This window comes from Microcaecilia unicolor, unplaced genomic scaffold (genome assembly GCF_901765095.1).
Source record: "Microcaecilia unicolor unplaced genomic scaffold, aMicUni1.1, whole genome shotgun sequence".
NCBI classification, from domain to species: Eukaryota; Metazoa; Chordata; class Amphibia; order Gymnophiona; family Siphonopidae; genus Microcaecilia; species Microcaecilia unicolor.
In genome coordinates, this window is record NW_021963017.1 from 199845 (window position 1) to 224897 (window position 25053).

Here is a 25053-nt window from a genome sequence, read left to right on the forward strand (position 1 = left end):
TTTTTGTTTTCCAACGTAAGGAGAACCTAATTTTCCCTTCCTTGTAATCAACAGCAGATGAATCCATTAACTAATGGGATGTACCAAAGCACTCCCTAAGTAGGGTGGGAACAGGCAACTCCGCGAGCAAGCACTTGTGCTCCAAAATGCGCATCCTGCCGCGCTGCCACATCCAGCCTGTAATGCCACACGAAAGAGAGCTGAGAAGCTAGGTAGCCACACGACAGATATCCTGAAGAGGAAAAACACCCGTTTCAGCCCATGAAGAGGACATTGCCCTGGTAGAGTGTGCTTTAAACGCTTCAGGCGGCGACCGCCCTGAAAGCAGATAAGCCGAAAAAATTAGTTCCTTAAGCCATCGGGCTATAGTGGCCATAGAAGCCGGAAACCCCCGTTGGGGACCTGCCAACAGAACAAATAAATTATCAGAATTCCTAAACTCATTTGACATCTGCAGATACTGCCACAGAGCCCTGCGGACATCCAAAAGGCGCAATTGCTCAAAGGAGTCCGGAAACGCCTCCTTAGAGAAGGAAGAAAGATGGGCTGGTTGAGGTGAAAAGCTGAAACCACCTTAGGCAGAAAAGAAGGCACCGTACGAACAGTTACCCCAGATTCCGAGAACTGTAGAAAAGGATCCTGACAAGAAAGAGCCTGAAGCTCAGACATTCTTCTAGCCGACGTCATTGCCACTAAAAAAAACTGTCTTGAGAGTCACATCCTTCGCAGAAGCCCGTTTAAGAGGCTCAAACGGAGATCACTGGAGCACCTTCAACACGAGCCCCAGGTTCCAAGCTGGACAAGGCGACCGCAAAGGACGACGGAGACGAAGCGCCCCTCTGAGAAAACGGAGAATATCCGGATGAGCAGCAAGGGACAATCTGGAGACTTTCCCCCAGAAGCAGGCCAACGCTGCCACTTGAACTCGAAGGGAATTGTAGGCCAGGCCCTTTTGTATCCCGTCCTGCAAAAAGTCCAGCAAGAGTGAGACTGTTGCCAGAGTCGGCAAGATAGACTTTGGCGTACACCACATTTCAAAAGTGCGCCAGATCCGAGCATAAGTCGTAGTCGTAGACCGCGTGCGAGCATGCAAGAGTGTGGCAATAACCTTATTAGAATAGCCCTTGTCCCTCAATTGCACCCTCTCAAGAGCCAAGCCGGCCGTAAGACCAAAGCGGCAAGGATCTTCCATAGTCACCGGACCCTGAACTAACAGGTTCGGAACCCGAGGCAAAGGAAGAGGCGCGTCCACCAGCATCCGCCCGAGATCCGCGTACCACGGATGCCTTGGCCAATCCAGAGCGATGAGAATCACCAATCTTCGGTGCAGATGAATCCGAAGTAGTACTCGCTCTATCAAGGGCCAAGGAGGGAACACATACAGGAGGCCCGAGGGCCAAGGTTGAGCCACAGCATCCAACCCCGCCAAGCGAGGATCACCAGGACCCAAAGCACTCCAAAACAAGTAAAGTCAGAAACAACACAGTTTATATCTAATTATTCAACCATCCTTAGGATTCACCTTTAGGTTTAAAAAGCAAACCATGTGTATGTAAGGTCTGGATAAAAAAATGAAAACAATCAGTTTAAAGCAAATGTCCATATGTAATACATGGTAACAATAATGAAACAATGATGGAATATTCACATAGCAGGCAGCCTGGGCAAACAGATGTATTTTCCACTGAATGTAACTAACTTTGTATGAATGTGACAGCTAATAGTGTGCCGAACTGGACAATGTTGGCAGATTTACACTGACTCTGAACTTCAATCCACAAAACAAAAGTAGCAAGTTTCCACATGCCATCTTTTTCTTTTGATGTAGGCACAGGAAAAAAAAAAGATTGAAAATGCTCTCCGTTTTCAACCTAATTCATGTTTAATGAGGGGTATAAATGTAATAAATAAAGAAATAGATAGATAGATAGATAGATAGATAGATAGATAGATAGATAGATAGAATCTCTGAATGCTGACCTGATTCTCATAACATGATGTCTGTTTTAATGGCCCTTTACCAGAAGAAAATAAAAATCTCTTAATGAATATAATACGTGCTAGGGTGTCTCTATAACTAGCCCCTTCAAATGACACACTGATTACGAATTATAACAAACTAGTAAAAAAAAGGCCCGTTTCTGACACAAATGAAACGGGTGCTAGCAGGGTTTTCCTTGGAGTGTGTATGTTTGAGAGAGTGTATGCGAGAGTTACTGTGTGTGAGAGAGAGAGTGAATGTGCGAGTGTGAGAGAGAGAGAGTGAGTCTGGGTGCGAGTGTGTCTTTGAGAGAGAGAGTGTGTGTGTGTGTGTGTGAGAATGAGAGTGTGTGCAAGTGCGTATGTGATACACAGTGTGAGAGAGAGTGTGTTTCACACAGATACAGTGTGTGCGAGAGAGAGTGTGTGTGAGTCACAGTCTCTCTGTGAGACTGAGTGTATGAGACCAAGAGAGTGTGTGACTGTGTGACATAGAGTGAATGCCTCAGCACACAGAGTGTGTGAGAGCGAGAGAGAAAGACATTGACTGTGTGAGAAAAAGAGTGTGTGTGTGTGTGACAGAGATACCTCCCCCCCCCTCTCTTGTGTCAGCCCCCCCTCCCTCTCTCTCTCTCTCTGGTGTTTGAGCGTTACTGTGCAGGATACTGAGCTCTGGCTATGCTTCAAGGAACTGACCAATCCTATTTAATAGAATGCACCTCCAACATTCTGAAGCCAAGAAACCTCGTGTGGTTGGTCACTTCTGCTTGTGACGAACCCGGAAGTACGTGATGTCAATTCAGGAGATGGATACAGAGAGCAGGAATGCCTCAGCCATGCAGTCAGCTTCAGAATGTTGGAGGTGTGTTTTATTATATAGGATTACTACTCCACCTGTGAATAGTTATTCCGTTAATATACTTCCTCTGTGTACATCCGTACGCTGCACAAGCAGGCATGTTTGAAAATATAAGCGAGATTAAATAGAAATAGAAATGCTACCAACATTCAATAAAGAGCGACAACGTAGATGCAGCTGCTCATAGGTTTGCTTGCTTTGTTTTGAGAGTACGGCAATGACGGCTGCGCGGGGAAAGGGGAAACTGAGAATGACCAACATGGGGTAAGATCAGTGCGCATGCTCTTGGTACATCCGTGGGTGAGGGACCCGGGTGTGCACGTAAGTTCATTGCGTTCTATGGACTGACTCTCGAGCCAGTCCTGAGAGGGCTGCTGTGCTGATCTTAAAGAATCTTTGTGCTGCGCGAGGTGAGCGCCTCTATTTTTGTGTTCTGCTCAGGTGTCACGTTTGAGTCGAGGTGTATAGGGGGATCTAGTTTATCTCTCATCTCCCCTTAGTGAAATCACCAACAGCATAGAGATTCCCCGTTGTCCTTATCCTCGTGCATACCTTTTACTTTATATACTGTTCTTGAGATGTTTTCCACTCATTATAAAAAATTATTCTGAACTGAATTAAGCTATATATATAAACTGCCCCTCGTTTTTATTATTATGTTTTTTTTTAAGTAAATGCAGTTGTGGTTTTTTTTTTGTCCACTCTGCTTTCGTTTTCTTCCTCTTTTTTTTTTTTTTTGTTAAATCATCTTTATTAAGGTTATTTTGACATGACAGTCATACAAAATCATATAGAGCCGAATTATATTCGTTATTAACATGTTATGTATGTAAATATCAAGGAACATTACGCTTAAACTATGAAGCATAAAAATGAGCAGGCGAGAGGAAACATTCTTACGGTACAGTGGAGATTTTTGAGTGTTTAGGTAAATAATGATAAAACTTAAGCCATTTCCGCTTACATTTACAAGTTGGGGAAATGAACTTTAGAGAAATGTCTTCTTATTCTTATTTCCTAAACAATAAAGTATTCCACCGTAAAAAATGGACAAGTTAGAATTATCTTTCCAATGCTGAATAAACAATTTTAGAGCTATGGAGATAAGAAAATCAGAGAGGCTTCATCTGAATAGAGAGTAAGACATTACTAGAGACACCCAAATAATGTGTTTAAAAGCTAAGGGTTCTGTAAACTGTATAATATCCTGTATTTTGGACCACATATCAAGCTAAAAGGTGTATACATTGTTACAATCAAATAATATATATTTAAATGAGCCTTTTTGCTTGGAGCAGGACCAAGATAAATTGGTAGAGGAAAAGTAAAACTTTAATATTCAAGTTAGTATGAAAGTATAGGCATTTGTAATCTGTGTCAGTTGAAAAATTGGGAGTTGGGGAGGGAAAATTCTTGTTGCAATTGTGCAAATGTTTTAAACTTTCCATTAGCTATTAATTGAGAGAGAAGTCACAGATTATTTTCCTTATACCAAAGGGCCCAATCAAATATCAATCTTTATTAAAGGACTAGTAAAAGAAGCCTGTTTCAGAGCTTTCGAAAATAAGCCTGATTCTGTTTTATCCCAATTCACTTTGTACCCTGATATGTGGGAAAAATCTTTAAAGTTTAATATATGAGGAATTGAATTGGGGGTAATATAGAGTGGATTTTGTCTAAGTCCAATGGCTAAAGGTTCTGTTGCTAAATTAAATAAAGGGGGGCAGGGGGACACCCCTTTCATGTACCCCTGGATACAGAGAAAGCAGACGAGCATATTATTGACAGACGATTTTGGTTTGGGGTTTCAAATACAGGATTTTAATCATATTAATAGGAGTGTCAAAACCAAACCAGAATAGAACCTTAAATAAGTAAGACCACTCTACTGTATCAAGTACCTTCTATGCATCCAGGGATAATGCAATCAAGGGCTGTGAATAATTAGGCGCTAAGGAAAATATATTACAAAAAAGTCTTGAGTTATCTGTAGTGGATTTACTTGGTAAAAATCCATTCTGATCTGGATGGATTAATGACTGGAGAATGGAGGACAACCTTAAAGCCAGCAGTTTGGCATATATTTTACTGTCAAGATTTTATAAGTGAGATAGGTCTGTTATTCGCTACATAAGCAGGATCTTTTCCTGGTTTAGGGAGAATAGCAATTTTGGCCTCTACAAAAGAGCCAAAGACTTTTTGATCAGTAATAATATTATAACAGGAATGCAAAAGGGGACAAAGGTCTGAAGAAAAGACTTTGTAAAATTCGGCCAAGAGACAGTCGGTTCCTAACGCTTTATTTAATGGACATATTGTAATGGCTGACTTGATTTCTTCTAGCGTAATGGGGAAGTTAAGAGACTCCTTCTTTCTCTGCGGTGGTATTGCCGGACCCGTTGTCATTCTGGGCCCCGCCGGCATTGTCCGCCTCCAGCTGCTGTTGTCTGCCTCTGGTGACCACTACCATTCTCCTGGCCACATATTGCTGTTTCGCCTGCGCCTACTGGGTATTGTTACAGCTCCCAATTGTGGATCGCCTTGCCGTGAACTGTTCGAACCACTCTGGGCCATCTCCACATCTGGATTTCCACAGTCCATCTTAGTCTCTCTTCCCTTTCCCTTTTCCTTCTTACCCTGTTCCTTCTCCCCTATCCAATGTAATTGTAATTGATTAATCTGTACATTGTAAGCCACTTTGAGTCTGCTTTAAGTGGAAAAAAGTGGGGTATAAATGTTCATAAATAAATAAATTGAGATTCCGTTAAAGTGGAATGGGAAAGTTGTGAGAAAAAAAGCATCTAAGTCTTTATCAGAGGTAGAAGACTGAGGAATATAGTGACTGATAGAAGTTTTGGAAAAGATTGGCAATATAATTTTTATTGACGATACCTTTTGAAGAGTCATTCAGTGAAGTTACTCTACTTTTGGTGCATTTACCTAAGGTAAGAGGCCAGGAGACGACCTGTCTGCTTTAACTTTCTATTCCATCCAAGGAGTACAATTCAGTTTGGGATGTGTTCTACCAAATTCGATGGGCTCAATCAGTTTCAACATGAGTTACTTAGCTGGCTTACCAGATTCAGCATGGTATCACTATTTTTCAGTTACAGAGAAATACAATCAAAGAGGTTCGGTAGTTGGTGATGATTCAGAGCTGGCTTAGTTACCCTACTAGAAGAAGAAGAAACAAAACAGCAAAGATGACCAAAAAATATAAAAAAAAAAAAATATATATATATAAAATACATCAAAATTTAAAATTAATCATAAAATATGTATTTAAAAGATGAATCCATCAAAATCAAAAAATTACATAAAAAAGACGACACTTTGGATGTAAAAATGAAGAATCAACTTTATTAGCCAAACTGTAGCAGGGAGAAAGGGACTCGACACAGCTGTGTTTCGGCCGTACTGGCCTGCGTTAGGAGTCTTCTCTGCCGTCTGTTGATTATTAATTCTATCCAAATATAAAAAGAATATGTGTGTCAATAAACTGAAGCTGTAGTGCTCAATTGTACTGGAAACAAAGCTGCTCTGATCTCTGCTCAACAACTTTGTTTCCAGTACAATTGAGCACTATAGCTTCAGTTTATTGACACACATGCACTTGCCAAAGCTAACGTATTACATGCAGCATCCACAGCTATAACTTCAGCTGCAGGGGCCAGCTGCATGATGTAGCTGTGGTAACAGACCTTTATCACTCTGCTGCCTGAATAGCACCAGTTACTGCAACTGTTGTATGGTTCCAGCTACTGCAGCTGCCAGTTTTACACTAGCTTCAATAGCACCTGTATAACACCAGATACCGTGGCCACCTGTATAGACTGACTATATGGCATCATCTACAGTGGACTCCTGTATGTATACAGCTGCTCACCTGCCTTTCTAACTCCAACTACAGCGGTGGCCTGGATATCTCCAGTTTTTGGCATCCATGTGTATAGCTCTAGCTGCTGCGGCTACATGTATTCAACAATGAAGACCCACCATAGCTGATTGTGCAACTGTATAAGAGATTTGATTGTGGCATCCATGAAATACTGGTACTGTGCAACCCAGGTGGTGGTTGCAGGCAAGGAAAATAGGTGTTTACTTAAGCTGAGTAGTACTGGCAGTTGTTGCAGCTATAGAAGCGACCCAGTTGTTGCAGCTGTGCAAAACAGGTGACTATTGCAAGTGCACAACAGAGGTAGTGGTGTATGGCTTTGGTATAAATTATTGCCTTAAATTTTTGGGGATTTATATTTGCAGCTACATGTATAGCATATCTTGATGCATTTACTTATGGTGCATGGGTGCTCCAGTAGACTGCCTTCTTTGGTTTTAGTGGCTGACTCTTCTACTCTGCTCAACTATTTATTACGGTTTCACCAGTTGCCCATAATGGTTCAGGCTATAGAAACCACATACTTTGTGCGATTCTACAATCTAGATGTTTTTGCACAGCTAACATTTCATTTGATAGTCCACCAGTTGCCATATGGCAGCTGAATGGTTAACAGTAAAAGTTCAAGAGGAACACAAATAAGGGAGCAAGAATGGGATACAGTCTAAATTAGGAAGTAAAAAGCCAAGCAGCCACTGCTGTTACACAGCTTCAGGAAGTCTCTAATATTGTAGTTCTATTTTGAACCTAATAGGCTCCCATCTCTGGGTGTCTCATATTTCATGGCATGTCTCAGGGCCCATATGCTCTCTTCTTGCTCTTATAAAGATATTTGGGGTTTTATGTCTGAATAGGGCATTTTGTGGCACAAGGTCAGTCGATAGCCATTTTATTTAGACACCGTTGGTCTATCTTCTATATTCTACCAAAAGGGGATTCTTCAATTTGCTAGATTTTCCCTGGTTGTCACAGATGTAGACAGGGAAACACATTGGCTTTTCAGCTCCTGATAGCTTGCTTATGTTTCCTTCTCTGGATATTCAATTCCTTCATGACTTCCATTGTAGTTACAATATTCCTTTCATAGATATACTTTGATCTTAGGCTGTCACCTTCAAAGGTCCATTGAAGAAAAACATCAGTTGGGTTTGTTCTCGGTTACACATCTCCTCTATGTTCTATCAGTGCTATTTTCTATTATTCCTACTTATCATGGGACTTGATTCCTTCTCCTCTTCTATACTGTCTTTCCAGAGTCCTTCTGATTGATCTTGGTTCTCTCTACTGGGTACCACTGGAAAGGACCTCTAAAGCTATTCCAATTTCTCTCTATCAGTTACTTATTTATATATATATTTGATTGGGGAGATTTATGATGCGTTTGTTTGCAAAATTCTCTCTTTTGAATGTTTCAAACTTTTAGTCCTGGCCTATGTTGAGGCCACTAGTTTACTTACATCTCACTTGTCTGGATTGGTCTGATAGGATGCTAAGGAACGAAAAATAGTGTCTTGCCTAATAACTTTCTTTCCTTTAGTCCTATCACACCAGTCCAGAATCCCTCCCTGGTTAACTTTGTTTTGGTTACAAACTATTTTTCAGATATCAAACTCATTGAACTCAAACTTGTTTGGGAAAAATGTGGGATATAAATGTAACAAAGAAACTATCAAACACATCACTCCAATATAGTGTCACAGTGGGGATTCAGATCTGAAAGATAAAATATATTAAATTTTTAAAAATAGCCTTAGTGTAACAGGGAGTCTGACTTCTATGCTCCACTGTAAATATTACCATCACAGGCTTCCACCACCTTCCGAAAAAAAAAAAAAAAACCACAGAGAAAAACTCCCAGAATATTTAAAAAAAGTGTAAAGAAGTGGGAGAAAAGTCTGTGTTTAAAAACAGAAGGGAGGGTAACACAATTTAACACAATACAGATCCAAATGCCCACAACACTAAATCTCACTATGAATATGAATCACCCAAATAGACACTAATTAACAATCCCTCACTAGACTAAAATCTTAATTCAAAAAGAGAAGCCTTCCTGCAAGTAAAGAGAAAATAGAGCAAAGACTCTTATAACATTCCTAGAATTGCTTAAACTTACATCCACACTAATGAATGGATTCTAATTCTAACAAAAAGTAAACTTTACTTAGCTCAGAACATCCAAATTGTCCTGACAAAGGTACAGTCTCATAAGATTTTCACAGTCTGTGGGGTTTCTCCAAAATTAAAGTGTCCAATTTATATTATCCTTCTGGCAAAAATGTCCAATTTCCTTGTTTTTCGACAGTAGGAAATCCTTCTGTTTCGCTATCTTCATCAGGAGAAATACATAGCAGTGCATAAAAACTGCTTTACAAGTTGGATAACCTATGGAACTTTGTAAGTCTAAGTGCTTTGAAAATGAGCCCCTTAGTCTCAAGTTTCAATATTGACTATAAGGTGGATTTTGAGCACCATTGCTTTGCTGTTCAAAATAGTGAAATTCTGTGCTGCATGATACACTTAAGGGGCAAATCACTTGAACTATTTTCTTTTTCTGTCTTTGTACGCTGGTAGATAACCCCATTTGTCTGGACTGGTCTGATAAGACTAAAGGGAAGAACATTATCAGGTAAGACATAACTTTTCCGTACATGTGCATGGGACAGCAGTTTTCAAAGGCCATGTATCTGATGAAATGTCAATTTAACCAGATAAAAGGGCTGTCTGACAACTGCCAACCATAAAGGTGGCCAGAGGTATGTGTGATGTTCCTCAACACACATATTTTTGGCCTAATTTGAAGACTGCAGTCCCAGCAGAGGAAAATAATGTACGCGGATTCCATGTAGAAAGCATCACAAAAAAATCAAGTACATACATCCATGACTACTTTGTACCCATGGCAATACACGAGTACATTGATTGTACCCATTGCAGTTTTAAAAGTGAAAGTATACAACTACTTTCAGTCGGAAAATTGTGCAGAGACTGGGTAAAAGTTTGAGAATTGGCTGCTTTCTGATGCTAAAAGTTTCTTGAGTCTGAGACCTGGAAAGATGAGAGACTGAATGAGTTTTTTTGGGTAGGATTAAAAATACAAAGGAAAAGGCTCTTAACAGAAAGTGAACTTCCTTATTCCTCTAGCCTAAATTTCTGCATTCATAGTATAGTAACATAGTAGATGACGGCAGAAAAAGACCTGCACGGTCCATCCAGTCTGCCCAAGAAGATAAATTCATATGTGCTACTTTTTTATTTGTACTGTCCTCTTCAGGGCACAGACCGTATAAGTCTGGCCAGCCCTATTCCTGCCTCCCAACCACCAACCCCGCCTCCCACCACCAGCTCTGGCATAGACTATATAAGTCTGCCCAGCACTATCCTCGCCTCCCAACTACCAGTCCCGCCTCCCACTACCAGCTCTGGCACAGACCGTATAAGTCTGCCCAGCACTAGTCCCGCCTCCCAACCACCAGCCCCAGCACAGACTGTATATGTCTGCCCAGCACTAGCTCCGCCTCCCAACCACCAGCTCTGCCACCCATTCTAGGCTAAGCTCCTGAGGATCCCTTCCTTCTGCACAGGATTCCTTTATGTTTATCCCATGCATGTTTGAATTCCGTTACCGTTTTCATCTCCACCACCTCCCGCGGGAGGGCATTCCAAGCATCCACCACCCTCTCCGTGAAAAAATACTTCCTGACATTCTTTTTGAGTCTGCCCCCCTTCAAATACTTCCTGACATTCTTCTTGAGTCTGCCCCCTTCAAATACTTCCTGACATTCTTCTTGAGTGTGCCCCCCTTCATGCAACAGAAAGTTTATATAGGTAGACAGAAGATGGATAAAGAGGTGAGTTAACAGCAAAAGGAAAAGAAGAAATTGCAGAGAAATTCTTAACAAGGTGCTTTTTTTATCCTCATGTTATTGGTATGTGCTGCAGTATTCACAATGACCATACGATATCAGTGTAATCTATTACAATACTTTACCTTTTGGCCATTCCTGGAACTGCAGTGAAAAAAGTGATTTTATTTGTCTGCAATTTTGCATTCAGTCTGTAAGTTTTCCAAAAATATTTCCAGGTTTTATATGGACCTGTATTCTGATAATTTGGTTCCTGTAAGTTCAGTGGTTCAGAAAAAAAACATTTTTTCCCCAGCTAAATCCCTAAGGGGCCATTTTATTAAAACTTAGCTGTGCTAGCGGCTGTTGTGCGGTAATGCATTTTGAATGAGCTTTGTCAGCATTACCGCACTGGCAGCTGCTAGCACGGCTTGGTAAAAGGGGGCCTTAGCGTGCACTAACAGACATTAATGTACACAGAGTCATGTGGTCCTGGTCTCTTTACCATTTCTTCTTGTTTTAGCTTTCTTCTAAGTCTTCCATTTTCTCTTTCTTCACTCTCCCTGTTTTATTCCGTTTCTTCCTACATCTGTTTCTAACGTTGATCCTTCTTTCATCTTTTTTTCTTTCCTTTTCTGTCATCTGACTTTTTAACTACCTATAGCTTGATTTTATTACATCTTCTGCCCCCTCCTGTCTTTAGTCTCCTCCTTTTCACCTTTCAGATAGTTACCAGCTTTCTATTTCCTCTTCTTATCCCTTTGTCCTTCCATTCCCTATCTCTCTCTCATCCCTTCACCAGCCATGCCACTCATCCCTTGTACACATCTAGACCCTTTCTTATGCCTTGCCTCTATGCAGACTACCATCTTTCCTCATTTTCACTGTCTCTCACCTTTCAGTTGCCTTCCAACCCCTCCCCACACCCTCCAGGTCCTTCAAAAGTTTCACCCCCATTTATCTGCACTCAGTCTCATAGCCCTCACCTGATCACCATTGCCCTTCCTTTCTTTGCTCAATGTCTTACTCCCCTGTTTGCTAAGCTGCGCGGCAATGCCGACACAGCTCATTCAAAGTGAATGGACTGTGTCGGCATTATCGCACCAGCAGCCACTGGCATAGCTTAATAAATGGGGGTGGGGGGGGGTGTTAGTCCCCACTATCCCCCCATGTAATCCGTAAGTTCTTGCACTTCAATCCTACCCAAATCATGAGTCTTCACATTCGCAGTACCCATCCACTCTTAGTCTGTCTTCTTCTTCTGATCTCCCACACAATCTTAGAGTCTCTGCTAAGTCTGAGTTCCTGCTCTCCTACATCCCTGTGCCCTTAGTATTTGCCATCCTGTCTCTTTACATCCATTACCTCTGCCTTTACCCCATACTTATCTATTCTTCCCTAGTGTTTCCCCTGCATATGTCCTTGTTTCTTCCTCTCCTTTCTCCCAGTATAACCATTGGCCGTGGTCCCCATCTCCCAGCCTCGGCCATCTTCTCTCAACATTACCTCAGCCCCTGCTCTCTTGCTCCAGCTCCATCATTGGCATTGGTCCCAGCATCGGCATCAGTCCCTACCCCCCAACATTAACGGTGCCTGTCGTTTGACCCACACCCTGCTCCATGCTCAACACTAGCAGTGCTGGTCAATCTGTTCTTGTTATCTAACTACTCTCACGCTTGACTCTGTGGTCTGCTCTGAGGACTAGGACAGTACGCTGCTGAGAAGCCCTAATCTTTGGAGTCACTCACTTAATGCCTGACTCGGTCCTACTTGTTGATGGAAAAAGAAATGTTGCTCACCTGTAACAAATGTTTTCCATAGACAGCAGGATTGATAAGGCAAGCAATCATTCCCATCTCCCCGAGAGTTGTCTAACCCTAATGAGCTTAGTAGCTGAGGAGACCACTGTGTGTGAGAGGGGCTGTGCATACTCAGAATTTTGCACTAAAGTTCTAAGCTATTTTTTAAATAATTCTGTCCCAGCACCTTTGGATGATGTCACCCATTTATCAATCCTGCTGTCTATGGAAAATCACGTGTTACAGGTGAGCACCATTGTTATTTAACAATTAAAATGTTTTGATTTTGTTTTGACAGGATGGCTGTGGGAATCTTTGCAAACTGTGTGTTCTTTCTGAAAGTGACCCGTTTATCTGTTCTGGACAAGAAAAAGATTAAAAGTCACATACAAGAAAATGGGGGAGTCATTTCTTTTGTGCTAAATAAAAAGGTATTGAAACTGTTTTTCTCTTTTTTTCTAGATAACTTTTATAAATAAAACAAATCCAGAGTAGTGTGCTACTTAAACCAGTTCAATTTATGCAAGTGTACAATAAAAAGAAGAGGTTTAGTGTTTGTCAAAGGGAAATTGTATTGCATTAAATAACTGAAAGGTTAAAATTAGCTTGTGAGCAGGAGAGCGCATGAGCATCTGGCTTCAGGTGATATGTAACAAATGAGTCAGGCAAATGGGGTCATTCATACCTGCAAACAGAACCACAGGTAAAAAGAGGCAAATAGCATTCTTCCAGAAAAGTCTTAAATATCACAATGTCTTTGCTATACATTTTAATGTGTGTGTGTTTTTTTTAAATATTTATTGAGGTACAAGACATTCACATTCATGCAACAAAATGAAAAGACATAGTCCTAAACCACAATTCACAGCAAATGAACAGATTGAAATATAAACAACAACAAAAGACAGTACCCTCAGCTGAGTACTATTTTAACATCCTGCCCAATTTTAATTACCCAACAGACAGCCCCCTCCCCACTCCTGGAACATCTGCAGGTCCCTGAAATAGTGCAACATAAAGTTGCCAAAGGGAACGATAAGCCTGATTCATCAGCTTTTGGTTAGACTTAAGCTGTTCCTGCTCCCAACGAGCCATCTGAAGCATCTGTGCATTCCAGTGTTGCAAGGGTGGCGGGCTTTCAGCAACCCAGTGTACCAGTGTGGTCTTCCTGGCCAACATTAATGCTACACAGATAAAACGACCCTGAGAATCAAGTATACCCTGTCCACGTAAAGCAGATTCATCCCCAAAAGTAACACTCGGTAAGACCATTCAATGGTTAAATTAATCACTCGCCCCGAAGATGCAAGATCCAAAAGTCCCGTATTTTCATACATTCAAGGAAGTGATTGACAAGAGTGCCCACCGCACAATGGCATATCACACAGGTATCATCAGCCCAAAGACCCATCTGCTTCCCCCTAGAGCTAGTGATAAAAGCTCTGTACAATAGCTTGAACTGCACCTCATGCAGACTAGCACTGGGAATGGCCTTGAAGGCCAACACAAAGCAAGCAGCCAGTTCTGACTCAGATAAGTCCTCTCCCAGCTGCCCAGTCCACCATGAGGCCAAATGAGAGGGTCGATGTTCCCTGCCTACGGTGTACCACGCCGCCAATTTATTTGCTGTCACGTCCCTTACCTCTGGGCCGGCGAGGCCTCCGGCAGCATGAGGACACCCCGCTGTCTTGATGCCGTAGCGCTTTCCACCGGTGCGGCCAGGTCCTCTGGCGGTGCGGGGTCGTCCGCTCTCTTGACGTCCGACGCACCGTTGGCGGTGGTTCGGCGTTCCGTCTCGTAGCGCCGAAGGTACTCCGGGGCTGTTCGGGTCCATGGGCCCACCTCCCTGCTCCGCAGGGATTGGTCTTCCTGCGGGCAGACTCCTGCGCTCCTCCCCCCTCGGCATTCCAGCCTATAGCAGCGCTCCTTTCCAGCTGATCTCTCTCAGCTACAATGATCTGCTCAACTTCAGGGCGCTGCCTCCCTGCCTCATCGTTTCGGCTTTTACTAAGGTAGGCGATTCACTCTCTCTGTTCGTTGCTGTATTACTTGCTCCTGCCTCTGACCCTTGCTCGGACCCAGACTACTCTCTGCCTGCTGCCAGTCTCTGACCCTTGCTCGGACTTGGATTACCTTCGGCCTGCTTCTGACTTCTGCCTGTGCCTGGGAACATCGCTCACTTACTTTTGGCCGATTCCTCTGCATCCTTTTTTCCCAACCTACTGAAGTCCTGCCGGCCGGCCGGCCGGCCGCACCTGGGGGCTCAACCCCCAGGGACCGGCGGTCACCGCAGGTGAAGTTTCGGGGTTGCTCGGCTGCCTAGCAGAGCCCAGGTTCGAGTCTCTCTCATCTGTGCTCCGCTTGGCACAGGGACTCACAAGGGCGACATTTGCTGACAGAAAAGTTTATCCAATGTGGCAAAAGAATGTCCCCGGACACCAGAAGGGACAAGGGATACACAGTAAAGCCGTAGCTGAAAGAAAGCTAAGAAGTCAGAATGAGAAAGCTGCCATTGTGCTTGTGCAAACGAAGGGAAGACAGCCCCCTCTGGATCTGTAAAATGTCCAACATAGTGACAGCTCCCCTTCGCCTATGCCCTAAAACAGGTTGCACCCTGCTCCTCCAGGAAGTGAGGGTTGTCAACCGTTGCTAGAAAAGGGGAGGAACCAGATGCTTCCCTGGAACGGAGTCTCCAACACATCCACACCCGACGAAGTGGGTGGAGCAGAGGGTGCAGCCCCCCACCCCATCATGGGCACCTGTAAAAGGTTAAAAGCCGAATAAGGATAAGAGCAGTCCGCTCATACATAACGTGGTGCATAGTTGTAAACGCCAGTATAAAGCTCATGTATCCACCTGATCAGCGCTGTAACATTGTAAAGACGTAAATCTGGTAGATGAGGGCCTCCCCCCGTGACTGGGAGTGAATGAATTTAGTGTAGCTAATCTGTGCCCTACATCTGGCCCAGAGAAATGATCCTACAGTCCCTTTATATAATGCTTCCTCCTTTATAGCAATCAAGGAGGGGCAACATCTGCAAAGGGTACAGTATTTTGGGGGGCATGACCATTTTTTCCAGCACCACTCTGCCCAATAATTGCTTATATGTGCTTTTATAGAATAGGCTCACAGACCGTGTTCTTTATGCGCCCATCTTGTAGCTAGGACTGGCACGCCCGTAGCCAACTTTTTGCACTGGCACCGATGCCCCCTTCACTCCACTACAGCCTGTAATCCAGTATCTCCCTTTGTCGCTCAAGCCCTGCCCCCCTCCCCCACTGGACCAGGTGAGGCACTGGCTCAAGATGCTGGTGATAAAGGGCACCAGAATCCCAATTAGACATCTATCCCTCTAAGAGTTTGAAGGTAGGCTGGACTGGGATTTTGACGGCCTTGATCTTCAGTGCCCTGAGCCAGTGCCTCAACTGATCCATAGGTTGAGCTGGCCCTGCTTGTAGCACCCAGTTGTAGAATTGTCCCCTTTAATGTATGACATCTGATACAGGTGGGAAGCCTAAACATAGCTAATGTTGAGTCCTTCCAAAGCAAGACATTTTTTTTTCTGTGTGGAATAAAGTTGTTGGTTTTTGTTTTTTTTTTTAATCTGGCAACTTTGCTCCTTTTTGATCGTCTGCTATTTGACTATGAAGGCTTTTCCTCTTCTTTTTTTTTGTGATTAATACTACAATTGAATTCCTTCAAAAAGGCAGTAAATAAATCCTAATTAATAAATAATAAATTGCAGTGTGCTGTGTCTCAGAAAATGTTCATGATCTCTGTCCCTAAGTACAGTTATCGCCAGCAGTTAAACATTTAGAGAAGTATAATGATTGCAGTTATTTTATATTTTCCAGTGCTCTCACATCATTGTGGATAATATTGATGCATTAAGTTCTTATCAGCTGAAAACCATTCAGAAGTATCAAATCCCCGTTTTACTCAGTGACTTCATCCAGAATTGTGTTGAAGAAAGGCGGCTCCTACAAGCTGATGATTACGTTGCTAAAAAATCAGTTCAGATAGATCCAAAGAAAGGGACAGAAAGTCAAGGTAAAGGTATTTGGTACTCTTCTCAGCAGACAGCTAAGATATTTTAGTAATGCTAACTTTTTAGAAAATCAGTTAATAAATCAAAAGAGATGAATGATTGGCATATATGATGTCAAAATATGTCTTTATTCAAAATGATTTATGGAGTTCATTTTGGAATTAAATCATCATATTTTGAAAATCCAGGGCGGCTGACCACATAACTTGTCTGAATATCTTGATGGCTGGTTAAACGTAATGTGGTTAAGGTTGGGAGGGATTGGGTATGTTCCATGGTGGGGCTAAAAGATGAGCAGATAGTGCCAATATTCAGCACAATCCACTTTATTCCCTTAAGCAAGACTACATAAACAGCTGTCCTAAACCTAGTAGAAAGCTTATTTTTATTTTTAATTTATTTCAGCATTTGTATCCCACATTTCCAGTCAGGTTGATGATTCAGTGTGACTTACAGTTTAGTAAAGTTACAGGTGGTTTACAGTTTGATATAGTTAGATATTTAGCATTATTATATGTATCATTATCATTAGTATATGGCATGTGTCATTTTTTTTCTGCTTAAGGTTTTTCTGATTAAGGTTAGGACTACATATTAGCAGGTAAATCAGCTGAAAAATAACCAAATAAGCAATCTTGTTAATTTTTAGATGGATGTGTTAACTGTATGTCAACCCCATATTTAAAAGACATATGAAAATGATTTGAATCATAAATCTACAAAGATCAGTATTTGTATTGATCAAATATGTGAACACTATAGTGTATGTATTTTATGTTTAGAGTATATTTCATAGAAAGGTAACCTACAAATGTGGATAAATACATTTATATAAGAAGATACTACATATGTATGACTATAATTTCTTATAATGTCATATATATAGTGAATCCTTCTATAATAAATTGACTTTTGAGGACAGGTTATATTTATGCTTTGGAGGAGTGTGAGGGGAACCAGCCGAGACCTAAGCAGCCACAAAGGATTGGTCCCGTGGTAAAAGGCAGTGCACATCACAGTAAGTTCATGGCAGTTTAATATGTACTAGCCTCATAATACACAGGTTAAATATATACAGGTACAATGAGTAAATTTCCTCACTTGTCCCTTTGCAGTAGCCTGTAGGTAGGCATAGTACATAAAGCATAATCCATAGGCAGGAGCACTGACAAGGAATCAAAGGATACATGATATTTGGCCAGCTGGAATGGAGATTTAAACTGGGAACACAAGAGTATGAGCGCAGGCATAGAAAACAGGGATCCTAGCCAGCTGGAAATCAGGAGATGGGCAAGGATCAAGAAGGTACCACAGATAATGATCTAGTGCTGATGTAGCCTAGGAGTAGGGCATATAAACCTCTACTGTCTGGTCTGTGCTAGAGATTTGGCACGGGGACAGAAATCTTACCCATCCTTGCTCTAATTTTACCCATCTCCACTGAATCTTAGCCATCTTCGCAAGAATTTAACCCGTTCCCACCCTGCCCGCATGAATTTAACCTGTCCGCACTCAGTCCTGCAAGAATTTAATGGTACATAAAAAAAAAAAATTCTAGTCTGTCTATCTCTGGGTTCGAGCTACAGCACTGCAGGCAAGGAAGGAACAGAAGTTGGAACACTCTGATGCACACATATAAAACTTATCTCTGATTCACTAGCACTGGCTGTGAGGTCGCCAAATACACATGCCAGTAGGTCAGGTGACATCTGATGCTTGTGCCTGTGTCAGAGCTGAGGTCCATGCATCAGCCTGGGAGTAGAGAGGATTAATAGTAACATAGTAAGTGACATCAGAAAAAGACCTGAAAGGTCCATCCAGTGTGCCCAATTGTCACACTCATTATCAATTCATGATACAATGAACATGATATTATATACTTGGTTATTGTCTTTCTTTGGCTTTTATGGGATATAGACCATAGAAGTCCGCCCAGCCCTATTCTTATGTTCCAACTGCTGGGGTTGCTGTCGAAGCCCACTCCAGGCTGTTTGTCTTCTCGTTTGCGGGACACAGACCGTAAAAGTCTGTCCAGCACTGTCCTCATGTTACATCCACTAAAATTGCTGTCTAAGCCCTTTCCAGCCCATCTTAAACCAGATTGCCATATATGAGACACAGATCATACAAGTCTGCCATGGTATCTGTCCTAGTTTATCACAGCCGGAGTTGCATCTAAGCGTCTCTCGACACGTCCACACACATGCAGCTATTTAAGTTTAGGTTTTTTATAACTTCCATTTTCTAATTAGAGATTGTCACAAAATACGCAGCCACTTAGAGAGTCTATCCCCAGCATAGCGCAGCTCAGGTCAACCTGTACCTGCCTCTTGTGCTCTACACTAGCACCCACTCCCACCGACTGAGTCGCAGCCGCCTCTGGGCAAGTCACAGTGGAACAATGAAGTAAAAAAAAGTGCAATCAGCAAACAATAACAGGTAATTGAAATATGGATCAATTACAACATTAACTAGACATTTGTATACTTCCTAGAAAGTACCTGGGAAGATCAGGACGCAAAATTCACCGAGCCTCAACAAAAAAATCTGTGTCTCTTTTCTTCTGGGCTGAAGCAGTACTACGGGGTAATTTTTCAAACTCTAGCCAGTCAGAGCCCAGTCAGCAAGTTTTAAAAGTATATTGCTTCTTGCTTGTGTTAAAGAAAAAGAACATTCAGTTCCTTATAACAATTTTACAGCAAAGAAAGACCACCTGCTGGCCAAATAGGAGAAATACACTTCAGGAAAATATCTAGTACATTTTACAGGCTTAAAACATACTGTTTGTTCAAAGAGATTCTCTGTGTTCATCCCATGCCTTTTTGAATTTCGTCACCATTTGTGACTGTATCACCTTCTTAATGGAGACTTTCCGCATCTGTGCTGTTAAAGCAAGGAGGAAGAGATGGCACTCAAAGAACTTGGCACTCGGTGGGTGAGAGGCTGGTGCAAGTGCATTGTACACTTCCATGGGAACGCCGCAGGAACGCCCCGTGGGAACCCTGCAAACCCCGATCCCGTGCAGGACTTTAGTCTGGGCCCTGCCAAGAACAGGCAAGACAGACAGAACCAGAAACAGGAGGACCATCCTACAAAGAAACACAAGGCATGGGGAATATGGCTCCTCCTATAGATGGGGGGGGGGGGGGGGGCTCATGCCCAGTGCAGCAGTGGCTCAGACAAGGAGCTGCAGTTTGGAATAATACTTACAGCAGTATCACAGACCCTAATCTGATTTTCAGTTTTGCCTTTATTTTGTTACCGCTGTCATCTGTTTATCTCTTCCTTTTTAAAGTTCCATTACCATAATGTACACATTCAGATTTTGCTTCTGTTTTATATTTATGCTTTGGAGGGGATTATGGAGATAATTTCAGGAACTAAGTGTTTGGTTTTGTGGCTCAGTGCAGAATTGTGTGGTGGTTTGGGTTTGGTTGCAAGATACGGTTTCTGCTTTCTTGACCATCTAGGGATTAAAGATGTCTCCATAGCTTAACAGTGACATTTGCTAACCACATTTTGAGTATTTACGTTTCAAATTCATATAAGAGCTGTGGTCTCTGACTCTTAATCAAGGACTGTCACTGAAATGGCTAGCCTGGGTGGTGGGTTATAAAATGATGGGTGGGGGACGCCCCTGGGTCACTGTAAATGAAGGTTCATGGAACCATGGTCTAGTAGAGGCAGATTTGATTAAGCTGGCTCCCCAGAAAATGAGAGACTGTCGGAGAGAGAGAGGATCTAGGAATTTTAACCTGTGACCTATCTGTTCCAAAACAAGATATTCTCTGCCTTTTGAGCTTCTATAATCCATTCCTGCTTAGATTTTCACAATACCCAGACTGAACATAGATGAAATAATCTTCTGATGTCACATTTAAATCAGAATGTAATTGAATGAAATTTGCTTTAGTTAATCTGGATATCCAGGCCAGTATCTGCCCCCAAACAACCTGATTTGCTGACTGTAAAGGTAAGTTTGAGATAACCTTTCAATTATGTAAGAAAATGTAGTGACTCTTCTGTGTAGAGAAAAGTAAAGCCACTGCTGTGCCTTCTGACAAGGATATTCTATGTTATTAACAGGATGAAAGGAAGGTGAAGAGAATATGCAGGTTCAACTTATTTTGTAGGTCTCAGCATAGTTTATTAATCTTTAAATCTCTGTAAATTTCTTGTAGACCAAGAAAAGAGCCAGGTTTTTGAGACTCCTAAAGACTGGAAAGAAAAAGACACTGACAGCAACAGGTATTGTTCTGTGTCAATAGTAAAATAAGTGACTCTTAGAGGGGCATAATTGAATGCAAACGCCCATGTGTAAAAACATCCATCACTGAGAATGGGTCCATGAAGGGGCGGGCCGAACCGTATTTTCGAAAAAGATGGACGTTTATCTTTAGTTTCGAAAATATGGCTTGTGCCGGCCAAATGCATTGGATGTGGGTGTTTTTTGAGCTGGGCGTTTTCGTTTTTCAGCGATAATCGAAACCGCTGCCGGCCATTTCAAAAATGGACCAAATCCAAGACATTTGGTCGTGGGAGAGGCCAGCATTCGTGGTGCACTGGTCCCCCTGAGATGCCTCTCTGCCAGCCTCAAATATCATACCTAGCTCCATGACAGCAGCATGCAGGTCCCCGGAGCAATTTTAGTTTAGTTGGTGCTGTGCGGGACCCATGCAGAGAGCAAAAATCTGAAGAAAAAAAAAACATGCAAGTGCAGTCAGGGACGTCCAAATTAAAACAATAGTAATAGGGGGATTCAAACCAGCCACCCTCTGATTACAAGACCTGTGCTCTAACCACTGCACCACTTATTCAGTTGTTTAAACTCCCTTCCCTTTCCATTAAGTCCCTCCAAGTTTCTGTCAGCCAATCACAGCTCATTTAGTTGGAAGTTGAGTGGGGACAAGAGTGTGAGGTTGAAAAGGGCTATAAATGTGAAATAGATGGAAGGATCAAAAATCTATTGATCTTTAAAGTTTGTCAGGATCCTTTCTACTTTCCTGGTTATCTTCAGAGTCTGTTGAGATGATATTTGTGTTCAAGAAATGCAAGTTTACTACTTTTCCTTTCTTTGTCATGTAAAGTTATCATTGACCTGCATTGAGCTGAATGTAATTTGTTGCAATTTAGGAGGCTGCTGTAGACTTCTTTATTGAAACTTTCCATTAGGTCTTTTTATTGGAAGAAGCTGGCTGCATATTTTTATCCTGTCAGTGTTTTGTAATGTTTTATTTATCTATTTTATCTGATTACTTATGTTTTGGTTGTTTGCTTCATAGCATGGTCTTGATCAGTTCTGCAGGGTATAAATGTGTTGTGAATAATTAAATATCTTGTTTAGTATAAGAAGAATGTATTTCTATATCTTTTTCCAGTATTGCACTCTAATTTATACAAAGGTTGATTTAGTTCAGTTTTTATGTGCATACTTCTATTTTTAACTTGTTTATTTTTGGTGAGGGTTGGTGTGTGATTTGTGTATGTGACTATGTTTAAAAATACTTTAAAAGGCTAGGTATACTGGGAGGAAGTGACGTCATGAGGCTGAATGGCCACTTAATCCTTTAGCTCCTGCGCTTCCCTACCTTTTATACAGCACCATTCGTGGTAATGTCCCTCTCCTTCATTTTGCAAAGGGCTGCAGAGACTTGGTGGGTGTTTCTCTACAAGATGAGTAAAAAATGTTTTGCGCCACTTCGGGAAAGCGAACGCCTTTCCACGAGGCAGATGGTGCGGGGCTTGTCTCGCCATGCTTCCCCTAAGCCGCGGAGATCGTCTGAGTCGGACTCGGCTTCTTCCCGTGAGGAGCAGAGCGACCCTGTTCCTAAGAAAACTCTTCCGCAGGACCTGACTAAGTGTCTTGAGGCGATCAGGGCTGAAATTCTGGCCTCAAAAGAAGAAATCCTGGAACATGTGGATGCGTTAAGCGTCGACCTGCGGGAGTTGGGGGGCAGGGTGGAAGCATTAGAAGAGCGGGCGGACGAGCAGACGGAGAAGAACGAGGCAGTGGATCTGCGTTTGGCCAAGTTGGATGAGCAGGCAGAGCAGCTTCAGTATAAGTTGGATGACCTCGAGAACTGGGGTCGCAGACAAAATCTTCGGTTTTGAGGTGTCCCAGAGAATGGGTGAGAGTTTCGCGGCTGGAGCCAGAGACAACAGACCAGGAGATACTGTTGTGAGATTCACTACTTATGCTTGTAAAGATCAGTTATGGCAAAAGGCTCGTCAGAATCCTGCTCTGCAGTATAATGGGGCACGTGTTTCGATATATCAAGATCTTTCCCTGTTTACCTTGAATCAGAGGCGAGCTATGAAACCAGTTCTTGAGATCCTGGCCAAAGAAAAAATAGCCTATCGATGGGCTTTCCCTTTTGCTGTGTGTTTTGAACTTAAAGGGGAGCAGTTTCGCTGCCGAAATGTGGGGGCTGCATGGAAGTGTCTGCATGAGGCTGGTTTGACCCTAACTGAGGCCCTGCCGGTGGGGTGGCCTCCTCTACGAAAGCCCGGCTTCAGAAGTGGAAAAGAGTGGCAAAGACAGCAAAGAAGCATGGGATTCAGACATGAGAAACTGTAGCCTGGACTGGTTTGGTTGCTGTTGGGATTGATTTCTGTTGACATAATGTGATTTCTGTAGGGAGATTGTTCTTGTGTGAGCTGACGTGTGTTTAGATTGGTGGAAGGTGAAGGGTGAATTATTGTTTGTGATATTTGCAGGTGGGGTAAGAGTGAGGGGTTGAGGGGTATTTTATTTGTTTTGGGGTTTTTTTTTCTTGTTTGGCCCGTGAGGTCTTTTTCCTTCTGCTTCCCATGTGGTGCTGTGTGGCACTGTTTGGTGGGTGGATGAGAGGGGGAAGGAATGTGGGAGTGTGTGAGGGGGAGAGGGAAGGGTTGGGGGGGAGGATTGGGGTGCTTTGGGTTGGGGGATAGGAGGAGGTTGGGGGGGGGGGAAGTTTGGGTTCTTGGGGATTAGGGGACTGTAGGCTCCTTTCACCAATCGTGTTCTGGACAGAGAATGTCGGATGGCAGACTTTAAGGTTTTCATTTATAATCTAAAGGGTCTGAATTCTCCATACAAAAGGCATTCTTTACTGCGTGAGTTATGTTTGATGCCTCCACATGTGGTTTTCCTGCAGGAAACTGATTTTTTAAAGAAACATGAGGGTTTATTATCTTCTTCGCAGTACCCGACTGTGTATTATGCTTCTGATGCAAAGGGAGCTAAGAAAAGAGGGGTGGCTATTATGTTTCATAAGGATGTGCAGGTACAACTTGTGCATTTAAAGAGAGACACTGAGGGTCGCTATCTTTTTCTGCACGTTATGTTGGGGCAGGAGGAGTACACTTTGGCTAGTGTTTACGCCCCAAATGAGCGGCAAGAGAGTTTTTTTGTGCGCCTCCAGAAGGAGTTGCAGAATTTTGCTTGGGATAAAGTGCTGGTGGCAGGAGATTTTAATGCTACTATGCAGCCCGGGACGGACAGATCTGCTCCTCCTGCTTCGACTGACTATAGAATTTCTAAGGCTTTGAGGAATTTTGTAGATGCTATGGGTCTTTATGATGTGTGGAGACTGGGACACCCTAGAGGGTGGGACTATACCTTTTATTTTCCTGTGCATCTCTCTTATTCCAGATTAGACTGTTTGGTTTTTTTTTTTTTCATAAAACCTTGTCAGAGGAGGGGGGGTGACTCTTACATAGGTCATATTACTATCTCAGACCATGCTTCGGTCAGGGCAGTTATTCCTTCTTTGAAGATGGACATTCAATAACTGTTTGTTACAGGACCCGGATATTGTTGCTAATTTTCTTCCTGTCTTAAAAGACTATTTTGCTATTAATATGGAGTCGGGACCGACATTGGGTACAGTGTGGGATGCCTTTAAGACAGTATCGAGAGGTTATTTTATTAAGTGTGGTAGTCCGCGGTTCAGGGTTCATAAAGTGCTTTGGAGGACAGGTACAGGGCCTCAGGCTCTGTGTCTGACTTTCGGAAGCTTCAAGCGGTACGATTGAAGCTGGCTGCGTTGCATGATGAGAGTTTGCAATTTGTGCATGCACGTTTAAAACAAGTTCATTACGAATGTACTAATAAACCTGGGTGGTTGTTGGCTACAAAATTAAGAAAGATGAGAGCAGGTAGGCATATTTTGAGAGTGCGGGATGAAAATGGAGCTATGGTACATACTTCGGCTCGGATTCGGGAACGTTTTGCCCAATTTTATGAGACTCTGTATGCTGCTGTACAGACTGAGGAAATTGACAATTATTTGGCTGCTCGGGGTTTGTCGGTTTTATCTGAATTACAGAGAAGGGAACTGGAAGCTCCGGTGACGGTGGACAAGGTGATGCAGGTTATTAAGACATTGCTGACGGGTAAGGTGCCGGGTTTGGATGGATTTACGAATGAATTTTTTTAAAGACCTTTGTGGGGGAGTTGGCACCCTATTTGATGTTGGTCATTAACTCTGTTAGGGATGGTGTGTCTTTTCCCAAGTCTATGATGGAGGCCTGGTTGGAGGTAATTCCAAAACCAGACAAAGATAAAACTGAATGTGCATCATATCGCCCTATTTCTATACTCAATACTGTTGTTAAAATATTGGCTAAGGTGCTTGCGAATCGT

General features: G+C 42.6%; 1 protein-coding gene across 1 annotated transcript in view; it reads left to right on the forward strand.

Annotated features, from left to right (window-relative positions):
- Positions 1-3177: 3177 nt before the first annotated feature.
- The window catches only part of LOC115458756 (protein mono-ADP-ribosyltransferase PARP4-like), a gene marked incomplete at its 3' end in the record, with an annotated part of 153292 nt that continues 131416 nt past the window's right edge, over positions 3178-25053 (forward strand). Inside the window, 5 exon segments of the mRNA XM_030188568.1 lie at positions 3178-3249; positions 9309-9363; positions 12677-12809; positions 16234-16429; positions 20609-20675. Of these exon segments, the coding sequence (XP_030044428.1) occupies positions 12678-12809; positions 16234-16429; positions 20609-20675 (395 nt within the window).